Consider the following 10,338-nt stretch of genomic DNA (forward strand, 5'->3'; position numbering starts at 1 on the left):
AGAGAGGTTTATGAGTTTATTTGTGGAGTTTGTGCACTTTATATTTTGAAATGAGATGGACTGAACTCTGACTGATGTAAAGAGCACTGCAGTGAGCTGACATTTTGATAAGAACACACATACACACTCACACACACAAAGCAGAGGGAGACACCGACTGACAAAGAGACAAACGAGTAATTAAAATCAGAGAGATGACCTATAAACTGTGACTAACTGACCTCGTATATGCTTATCTGTCACACACACACACACACACATCCCTGCATGAACACTAATCAAAGGTCAAATCACTAGTTTGTCCATTTGTTAGTGTATTTGTGGTACACAAATGTGTGTGTGTTTGTGTGTGTTACCTTGATGACAAACAGAGGGGCACTTGTGGTTCCGGCAGCCCAGTGTTCTGCCACAACTAAGATCACATGGTGGACAGTTACCCGGGCAACACTACAATCAACACACACACACTTTCATAATGTTATCTTCGAATAGTCACTCTCCAGCAACACTTTAGATAAAACTGTGTGTGTGTGTGTGTGTGTGTGTGTATCACCTTCCTCTTGCACTGGTGTCTGTTGCAACTGCGCATCTGGATGCATTTAGACTCACACAGATACTCCTTATGGCAGGGCATGTGCCTGGTGTAGCGCCCACACCGACACTGCTTCTCCACCTCCTACACACACACAAACTTTCATAACATGCCACCTAGTGGTAAAACCTGGAACACTGGAGACCACACAAATGAACATGAGCAGAGTGTAAAGTGTGTGTGTACCTGGCGGCAGGTCTCACAGGCTCCTCTATGGCAGCGCATTGAGCAGGTGTGTAAGCCACAGTCCAGTTTCTTATCACAGGTGTCACCACAGGTAGGAACATCAGCTGTACATGGTAATGCACACTCTGACACCACACACACACACACAAACACACACACACAGCTATCATAGTGCCTTATTATTGTGTGTGTGTGTGTGTGTGTGTGTGTGTGTGTTTGTACACTCACTGCTTTTGCCACATGGACAGGTACGGTTCTCTGCACGTGGACATTCTCCACACACACCTGTGTGACACACTCGCTCACAGCTGTGGTTCCCGCATGGCAGCGGCCGACCACACACCTGCGCAGGTAACACACAGGGGAGGTTATGCTATGAACAGAAGACCGGAGATATTATACTTTCAAAATATGAGAGGTCAAAGGTCACCTGGTCACAGTGCCACACAGGACTGGCACACTGACGCTCCACCTTCTTCCTGCCACACACACACTTTTGCACGCTCACTCTCGGACACGCCTTACACTCACCTGTGCAAGGGAGAGAGTTATAAGTTTAAGTGTGTCCAACAGACATCTGTATGTGTGTATGTGTGTGTGTGTTTGTTACCTACGTGACAGGTGTGTGAGCAGGTGTGTGTGTGTTACCTGCATGACAGGTGTGTGAACAGGTGTGTGTGTGTGTGTTACCTGCATGACAGGTGTGTGAACAGGTGTGTGTGTGTGTGTTACCTGCATGACAGGTGTGTGAACAGGTGTGTGTGTGTGTGTTACCTGCATGACAGGTGTGTGAACAGGTGTGTGTGTGTGTGTTACCTGCATGACAGGTGTGTGAACAGGTGTGTGTGTGTGTGTTACCTGCATGACAGGTGTGTGAACAGGTGTGTGTGTGTGTGTTACCTGCATGACAGGTGTGTGAACAGGTGTGTGTGTGTGTGTTACCTGCATGACAGGTGTGTGAACAGGTGTGTGTGTGTGTGTTACCTGCATGACAGGTGTGTGAACAGGTGTGTGTGTGTGTGTTACCTGCATGACAGGTGTGTGAACAGGTGTGTGTGTGTGTGTTACCTGCATGACAGGTGTGTGAACAGGTGTGTGTGTGTGTGTTACCTGCATGACAGGTGTGTGAACAGGTGTGTGTGTGTGTGTTACCTGCATGACAGGTGTGTGAACAGGTGTGTGTGTGTGTGTTACCTGCATGACAGGTGTGTGAACAGGTGTGTGTGTGTGTGTTACCTGCATGACAGGTGTGTGAACAGGTGTGTGTGTGTGTGTTACCTGCATGACAGGTGTGTGAACAGGTGTGTGTGTGTGTGTGTGTTACCTGCATGACAGGTGTGTGAACAGGTGTGTGTGTGTGTGTGTGTTACCTGCATGACAGGTGTGTGAACAGGTGTGTGTGTGTGTGTGTGTTACCTGCATGACAGGTGTGTGAACAGGTGTGTGTGTGTGTTACCTGCATGACAGGTGTGTGAACAGGTGTGTGTGTTACCTGCATGACAGGTGTGTGAACAGGTGTGTGTGTGTGTTACCTGCATGACAGGTGTGTGAACAGGTGTGTGTGTTACCTGCATGACAGGTGTGTGAACAGGTGTGTGTGTGTGTGTGTGTGTGTGTTACCTGCGTGACAGGTGTGTGAACAGGTGTGTGTGTGTGTGTGTGTGTGTTACCTGCGTGACAGTTGTGTGAATAGGTGTGTGTGTGTGTTACCTGCGTGACAGGTGTGTGAACAGGTGTGTGTGTGTGTGTGTGTGTGTGTTACCTGCGTGACAGGTGTGTGAACAGGTGTGTGTGTGTGTGTGTGTGTGTGTGTGTGTTACCTGCGTGACAGTTGTGTGAATAGGTGTGTGTGTGTGTTACCTGCGTGACAGGTGTGTGAACAGGTGTGTGTGTGTGTGTGTGTGTGTGTTACCTGGGTGACAGGAGTGAGTGTGTGTGTGTGTGTGTGTGTGTGTGTGACCTGCATGATTGGTGTGTGAGCCGGTGTACGTGTGTTACCTGCATGACAGGTGTGTGAGCAGGTGTGTATCTTGCAGGCTAGGGTGCGGCCGCAGATCTCCCGGCAGGTCCAGGCTTTATTACTGCAGCGGCGTGGGACAGGGGCTGCTTTCCCACACACACACGACACACTCACCATCTTCGGACACGGAGGGCACGGACCTAACACACACAAAAAATATGAACAATTTCAGTCTGGTACATGACTATGACGGCGTGTGTGTGTGTGTGTGTGTGTGTGTGTTTGTGTACCTGGATGGCAGAGCAGAAGGCAGCGATGTCCACATGGAGGTTTAAACTCTCGGTTACACACTTGTCCACAGGAATGTGGGAGGAGCCAAGGGTCAGGCTCAGGCTCCGCCTCCTTCCCACAGTAACAGTAATAGCGAGTGGGAGTCTGCTGAGGGGTATACTGATATCTACACTTAGGACTGGAGACAGGGGGGAGAGGGGGGAGGCGGGGTTGAGGAGAGAGATAAATGTGTGTGTGTATATTATATATATATATATATATATATATATATATATATATATATATATATATATATATATATATATATATACACACACACACACACACACATTATTGTATAGACAATAATCACCATATGCCAAAACTTCAAGCTCTGTTCTGATTGGCTAGTGAATGCTAGGTGTTATCCAACTGTGTTCTGATTGGTCAGTTCCTCACCAGGGCCAGGGGTGATCTTTTTTCCCAAAATCCTCATCTGTTACCGAGGAGACGAGGAAGATGGAGTCTTTAGCCCACTTCTGAATACATGGGATGTGGAAGATACAATAACAACCAACACAGCTCCATACCTGAAAGGGAAAAGGACCAGGACGCAAACATGTTAACTCCTGAATAGGTCCAAATGTGTCTTTCGTGTGTGTGTGTGTGTGTGTGTGTGTCTCACCGCTTGCGTTCTCTTCACAGAGGCGATGCAGATGAGACAGGTAATGGCTCCGGACTGGAATGCCTCATTCAGGTATTGACGAGTTCGCTCCAGGTCTGACACGTCTCCTCCTGAACGAACACACACACACACACACACCCTCTCAAATATACAATCCTACCTTTTTCTGTTCTGACACAGTCTGACAAATCACATCAAACACCACAAAGCTTTTGGCTAATGCTGAACTCACTGAGCAGGTCATGATGATGTAATGAGACTGAAGTTCACTACACTAGCACTCAGATCTGTGATGGATTCTGGCTGCTTTCTTATTTAATGTAAGACTTCCCTAGAGTGCAATTACTATTGAGCCCTACATCTACTCCTGCTCCAGCAGTGAAATGGGGATGAGTATAAAATCGGCTCTGACCCGTCTGACTGGTGTATGTGGTGAGAGTTGACTCCAGGATTCGGCCTCGCTTCCCAAACACTTCATCCTCATCCTCATCAGAGGAAGAAGAGCTGTACTGACTCTCAGCCAATCGCTGAGCAGCTGCCTGGTTAGACTTCCTGATCTCGTCAAATTTGGACTGTGAGGAGGCAGCTGGAGACGAGACATGGACAGGTGTGTTAGGAGTGAGAAACTGAAGCGCATGATGACGCTATGACGTCACTCTTACCTGTACCAGGTGACGGTTCTGCTTTGAGTACTGTTGTGACGGCAGAACCGGCCCTTCCTCGCCCCACTCGCCCCCTATCCTCCTGCCTCTGCGGTCGCCGTGACGACACGTCACCCGCAGCTTGACCCCGGCCACGACCCCGGCCCTGCTGTCGCCAAGCGGGCTCCATGGTGGTTGCCTTGGTAACGGAAATTGTGAGAAAGTGTAAGGAAAGGACACAGAACTCCCAGGCTGTGTCTCAAACGCTCCCCAAGTAAGTGCAGTACATAGGGTACATTATAAGATATATATATTTCCAATACTGGACCATTTAGTGTTCAGTATTCTGCTACCCATATAAGTGCAATACATAAGGTATAAAAATGACCTTAATAAATGCAGTATATATGCAGCTTTCTACTCATTATACACTTTTACACCCTATGTAGTGCACTAGGTGTCTAATAGAGAAATTTGGGATTTAGCTCTCTTTTCTCTATATAAGTGCAGTAAACAGAGTCTAATTTAATTTTTCTACAAAGTATTAACGCGTTAAAACACAAATACGTACTAAGAAGTTTGAAAAAGCGTATAATTAAGATGTACGCTTATAAAACAGCTAACTGATGTTATATATTAGATTTCAAATCCCGCTAACATTCAGCAAATTCATTCAAGGTACTATTAACATCCCCCACCCGTATTCCGACAATTCCCGCCTCCACCGCGAGCACGGGGTGGAGGGGGGTTATTCACTTCGACGATTGGACGCCTTGACTGTCCATTCATTGCGTTGCGCACGTGTACATTTTTTTTGCCAATCCGACAGCAGGAGGCGGGACTTGTCGGAAAATGATTGGGAAAAACACGACACGTATAATGCGGGTCTAGTCATTCGAACTCACAAAGCTAATTGGCTAGCCTGCTAAGTTATGAAATACTTGCGAAACCGTGAGATAGCTGCAGAATTTTTACACACGCTTTTCTTTATTCCTCTGTGTACTATGTTGTGAAATAACGTTGTGATTTTTGAAGAGATTTTGTTTCTTTGAACCTACCGTTTTGTGTCACAAGCTCATGAGAGTGAAGTAGCTGGGTCCCCACGCACTGTGCACATGCGCAGTCTGAAGGACACGCAACGCATTATGGGAAGGGAAGTCCTTTACCGACTCATTTGTCATTCGGGTAAATAGGGAAAATGTGACTTAAAAAATACAACTTCCGGTTTTATCCAGAACGTGCAACGTGTCGTGCCAAAACTCAACTCTTTCGTCATGAGAGATTGTGTTTTTTTGTTGTTGTTTTTTATCTGGCTCCTGGTGTTGAACCGCGCATGCGCGAAAGTTTAAACGGTCGTTTTTTGAGCGCCATTTTGTGGACAGTTACACGCCAGTCACAGTCACTGTGGACAAATTAAACTGAAATTTCAGCCCCTAACACACTAATAAAAAACGTTCTGGCATTGAGACTAAAATCACATTTTAATCTCAATAATCATTTAATCAAAGCTGACTAGCTATGATGTTCTAAAAAATGACTTTCTCCGGAAGAAGCAAGCTAATTTACAGCGATGGAATTTTACTAGCACTACTTCAGGCTGGAAATATCTCACTGATATTTCAATCTGTATATACTAATATTCACAGTGAAGAGTAAAAGAGTAGAAATGACTAACGTCAGATTGCCTAAACATGTCTTTAAACATTTTATGTACAACTTTACTCGCAGTTACACAGATATGGTACCTCTTTTGCAAAATTATTTATTTACTGTCAAACAATACATTCAGTAAGATGTGGTTTGACATGTACCTACAATTTCCAAGGTAGAAATAGCTATACATACATGTCCAAAAGAAATAAGATGTTTTACAGTTCAATTAGATTAAATATAATACATTCCAAATAATGGTATTATGAATTTTTGGGATTTATCTGTTTGTCTAATTAAAACCATGTGATGTTCAAAATGGCAATAAAATATTTAAAGGTGTATAATTACACAGGATACAGAATTGTTCTCAGGGTTCTGGTTATAGTTGGAAATCATTGTTCACATGGAAGAAAAGCCATGCTGTAACCTGCGTCAGATAAAGCCTCCTTTAAACGTCTCGTTCTCCCTTTGCATATTTTTTTTAACTGTCCATCCTTCTTTAATCCCCCCCGTTCACTGCTTAGAAATCCACAGAGTCACTTCTGTTTCCTATCACTGTTTTACTTTTCCTCTTTCTTTTCCTCTGATTCCCCCCCCTCTTTCTCAGGAGGAGGCAGAACCACCGGCACTGTCTCAGTCATTTCGGTGAAGGTGACCCCGGTGGTGGGGATTTTGCTCTCCAGTTTGGCGACACGTCTTTTCAGGCGGCTCTGCATGGCCTCATGTTGAGCGAGTAAACGGGCGAAGCGCGTCTGCATGTCGTCCAATACCGTGCCAATCTTTATCACTTTCTCCTCCATGTCCTTGGGGTCTGGTCCCTGCTTTGCCACCTCAAGATCCAGCAGGTTGTCCTTATAAACACACAAATTATACACAAAAATCGTTAAGACATTATGAACACATTTAATGAGCCAAGGGATCTGATCACTTAAGATGTTCCCTTAATATGGTTCAAAACTTATGCAGTAAATGATTTTGGCACCGTGTTCTTCTTACAAAATACATTAAGTTGATTATTATAAATGAAAGGGATGGTGCAGGAGTTCCTCTAGAATTTATGGGATTGTACAAGTTCCTCAGAGGGTACAAGGCTGCATATTGGGATGGAATACTCTTCTGTTCTTTCGCCTTACCTTTATCATATATTAGATGATCAACCTTTGTAAACCAGGTTCCCTAATTTTTCCTAAATGGTTGTAAACAAATTCTTAATGAAGGGTATAAGGCCAGGGAGGTTATTTATTGTTGATGACATCACAGGATCTATCCCCATCTAGTATTTTTAATTTATTTTATTATTTATTTTCTGAAAAACTTGGGTCTAATTTCAAATCATAGTACCTTCATGAGGATCTGGCGTCCCTTTTCTTCCAGCATAGCCTTTGCGTCTGGATACTCAGTCAGTGCCTCCATCAAGTCGTCCTTGGAAAGGCAGAACAAATCAGAGTATCCGATACTGCGTATGTTGGCTGTTCTTCGGTTTCCAGCTTTGCTGCCTTTGATATTGAGGATGCTGATCTCGCCAAAGTAGCTTCCATCGCTGAGGACAACAAATTGTGTGATTCCATCGTCAGCCACCACAGCCAGCTTTCCTTCTTTGATGATGTACATCTCACGACCAATATCGCCTTTTTTGCAAATGTAATCGCCAGGGCTGTAAACTTGCGGCTGGAGCTTCAGCACAAGTTCAACCAAAAGTCCCGCCTCGCAATCTGCAAAAATTCTCACTTTCTTAAGAGTGTCCAGGTGCACATTGATGGCGACTTCTGCTCTTAACTTGTCTGGAAGGTACTTGAGCACTTCTCTCTCATCTACCGCCTTCTTATTGGTCCAAAGGTAATCAAACCATTTGATGATGCGTTTCTCCAGATCCTTGGTCACATTACGAAAACTCATGTACTGCTTGATGGCATCAATTCGGGCTTGAAAGTCCGCTCGGGCTGCATTCATGTTTGTGATCATGGAACCGACATTACCAACGATCGTAGCAAAGATCAAAACTCCCACTAGGAAGTCTGTAACCACAAAGAAGTACTCAGAATCCTTCTCAGGAGGTGGAGTTTCACCGATGGTGGTCAAGGTCAAAGTGGACCAGTACATGCTGTATGCATATTTCCTCACCAAACGACCAAATTCTGGGTTTGAGGTATCCGGATAGACGAACCTATCGGCCCCGAAACCGATAGCTTTGGAGAATGAGTAGTAGAGGCAAGCATTCCAGTGGATGATGATGACGATGTACATGACAAGGTTGGAGATTCGGAAGACGTTGGGAAAATTGGTCCTTGTTTCTGTGCGCTGGAAAAACTCAAAGAGGCGGTTGACCCGGAAAAGCTTGTTCATGCGGATCTCGGGGTAGTTGAGACCGACCAAAGAGTAACAAATATCCGTGGGAATCATAGAGATGAGGTCCAGCTTGAACTGGACACTATCCATGTATCGTGCGCGGAGCTTTTTTTCATCTTTAACCAGCAGACCCTGCTCCAGATACCCTACAATCACACATCGTATCAGTATCCTCCTCAGTGCTGTTATTTTAACAGTGTAGGTGTCACACAGGTGTGCTCACCTGTTCTCGTCCTGAAGACCATGTCTGCCAGGTAAACCAGGTCTGCTAGAAAGTCAGTGATGAACCAGAATATCAAATAATCGTGCTGTAGCTCCTCAAAACAGGCTCTAAACAAGAGAAGAGAAGAGAAAACCTTAAACACTGGTCTGATAATCAGCACAGAACATTAAAAACAAGCTAGAATTTAGTATTAATGATTTAGAAATAGTGTTGTGTACCTGGCGATGATCAGAACCCAGTTATACATGACAGGACAGGTGATGACGAAGAGCCAGTTGTAGTACATGTTTCCTGCAGGATCGATGACGTAAATCTCCTTCGGCCTGATCGCACATCGACAAAATACAATAATGAATCAGCAGCACATGTTCCTTCATAACACACTGTTATAGTATACAATACAACCAAACTGAATAATGCGTACTCCTCTTTCTTGGCTTTCTCCTTCTCCTTCTCTTTCTCCTTCTCTTTCTCCTTCTCTTTTTCTTTCTGCTCTTGCTCTTTGTTGTTCTTCTTCTTCTCCTTCTTTTCTTTCTTTTCTTTTTTCCTGCAGTAATAAAATCACGATTAGTCACACAAGTGAGAAATATAACACAGTAAAAGAAGCGGTGAGTTTCACCTCACGCATGACGAGTTCTTACTCTTTCTTCTCCTTCTTGTCTTTCTTTTCTTTCTTCTTTTTCTCTTTCTTCTCCTCTCTGCAAAGGAGGAATAGAGCAGCGTAGATTACACACATCATATCTGTGTAGTGTGTGTACCTGACATTGTGCGTGTGTGTGTGTTTCTGTGACTCTGTATATTAGTCTCTTGACTGTATAGTTGTATAGTAGTGTGTGTTCCTCACTCCTCATTGTTGTTGCTGTTGTTGACGTTAAAAAGTGTGCCAGCACCAGAGCGCTGCCTCTTCCTTCAGACAAAACACACACACACACACACACACATCATCATCATCATCATCATCATTGCTTAGGCTGTAGTTATTGATTATCAGCACTGTGAGTGATCAGTGCAGATCATAAATATTTAAACAGCGAAAAGACAAATGAGAATTAATTAATAAGACTAAATCATTAAAAATTAATTTAAATTCAGTCATCAAAGGTGAGCCATAAAATGGATGCGTTGCTCACGTCATGTCCTCTGCGTCGCCCACGGTAACCTCCTCCACTCCCTCCAGGAGGATTATGGGAGGAACAAGTGGCTTCACGCAATTCGACATGGCAGCTGACTAGCTGACCCACCTGTCAATCACAAAACAAATAAGGTTGTTGGAATTTAATGAATCAACTCTGGTTACAACCAGAAATGCTGATGTTTATATGGCGAAGTTCAATGCTGAAATACTGGCACTTTTCTGTAAGAAGGTTTGTAAAACTGTACTAAAACTGTGTGACCTGGTGTGCAGCTGATTGGCTGAGCCACCTTTCAATCAATTAATACAGCTATAAATGCTGTCACTACTCATATGAAATTAATTTTTATTATTATACTGTATATAGCTTTAACATGTAGTGTCATTCAATCAGAATGTAAAAAATGATTACAACAAACATCAATACAATTCAATAAACAACAATATGACAAATTGTTTACAGTTTTAAAAATATATGTATGTACAGTAATTATGGTGTGTGTCCATTTAAAAAAACAACAACATTTTATTAAAGAATACTAAAATAACGGGAATTTATTCAACTTTAGTAGGCTGACCAAGGACGTGGCAGCTGATTGGCTGAGCTACCTGTCAATCAATCACTAAAGACAACTAGACGTTAAAATGAG

At 43.8% G+C, this 10,338-nt stretch overlaps 2 protein-coding genes across 2 annotated transcripts in view; both read right to left on the reverse strand.

The window, feature by feature from the left end:
- The window catches only part of nfxl1 (nuclear transcription factor, X-box binding-like 1), a 15,075-nt gene extending 9,575 nt beyond the window's left edge, over positions 1–5,500 (reverse strand). Inside the window, exons 1-12 of the mRNA XM_053686178.1 lie at positions 5,393–5,500; positions 4,356–4,533; positions 4,106–4,279; positions 3,694–3,803; positions 3,468–3,598; positions 3,029–3,207; positions 2,777–2,938; positions 1,209–1,309; positions 1,007–1,121; positions 779–903; positions 554–676; positions 357–447 (exon numbers count right to left, since the gene is read on the reverse strand). Coding sequence (XP_053542153.1) covers positions 357–447; positions 554–676; positions 779–903; positions 1,007–1,121; positions 1,209–1,309; positions 2,777–2,938; positions 3,029–3,207; positions 3,468–3,598; positions 3,694–3,803; positions 4,106–4,279; positions 4,356–4,524 — 1,480 coding nt within the window. The 5' untranslated portion in view covers positions 4,525–4,533; positions 5,393–5,500. The remainder of the gene's footprint in view (positions 1–356; positions 448–553; positions 677–778; positions 904–1,006; positions 1,122–1,208; positions 1,310–2,776; positions 2,939–3,028; positions 3,208–3,467; positions 3,599–3,693; positions 3,804–4,105; positions 4,280–4,355; positions 4,534–5,392) is intronic.
- Positions 5,501–6,253: 753 nt separating this feature from the next.
- cnga1b (cyclic nucleotide gated channel subunit alpha 1b) lies at positions 6,254–9,775 on the reverse strand. The gene is made up of 8 exons (XM_017486846.3): positions 9,687–9,775; positions 9,401–9,463; positions 9,198–9,254; positions 8,981–9,103; positions 8,775–8,879; positions 8,557–8,663; positions 7,329–8,479; positions 6,254–6,838 (listed from the first exon to the last, which is right to left on the reverse strand). Exons 1-8 carry the CDS (start codon positions 9,773–9,775, stop codon positions 6,548–6,550), a joined length of 1,986 nt encoding a protein of 661 aa, XP_017342335.1. The 3' UTR covers positions 6,254–6,547.
- Between the last annotated feature and the right edge of the window lie 563 nt (positions 9,776–10,338).

This window comes from Ictalurus punctatus, chromosome 15 (assembly GCF_001660625.3).
Source record: "Ictalurus punctatus breed USDA103 chromosome 15, Coco_2.0, whole genome shotgun sequence".
NCBI classification, from domain to species: Eukaryota; Metazoa; Chordata; class Actinopteri; order Siluriformes; family Ictaluridae; genus Ictalurus; species Ictalurus punctatus.

Coding starts and splice junctions, on each gene's coding strand:
- cnga1b (XM_017486846.3), bottom strand. CDS start 9,775: ATGTCGAATTGCGTGAAGCCACTTGTTCCTCCCATAATCCTCCTGGAG. Junction 9,104..9,197: donor GACAAGAAGGAGAAGAAAGA/GTAAGAACTCGT, acceptor TTATTACTGCAG/GAAAAAAGAAAAGAAAGAAA. Junction 8,664..8,774: donor TGGGTTCTGATCATCGCCAG/GTACACAACACT, acceptor TCTCTTGTTTAG/AGCCTGTTTTGAGGAGCTAC.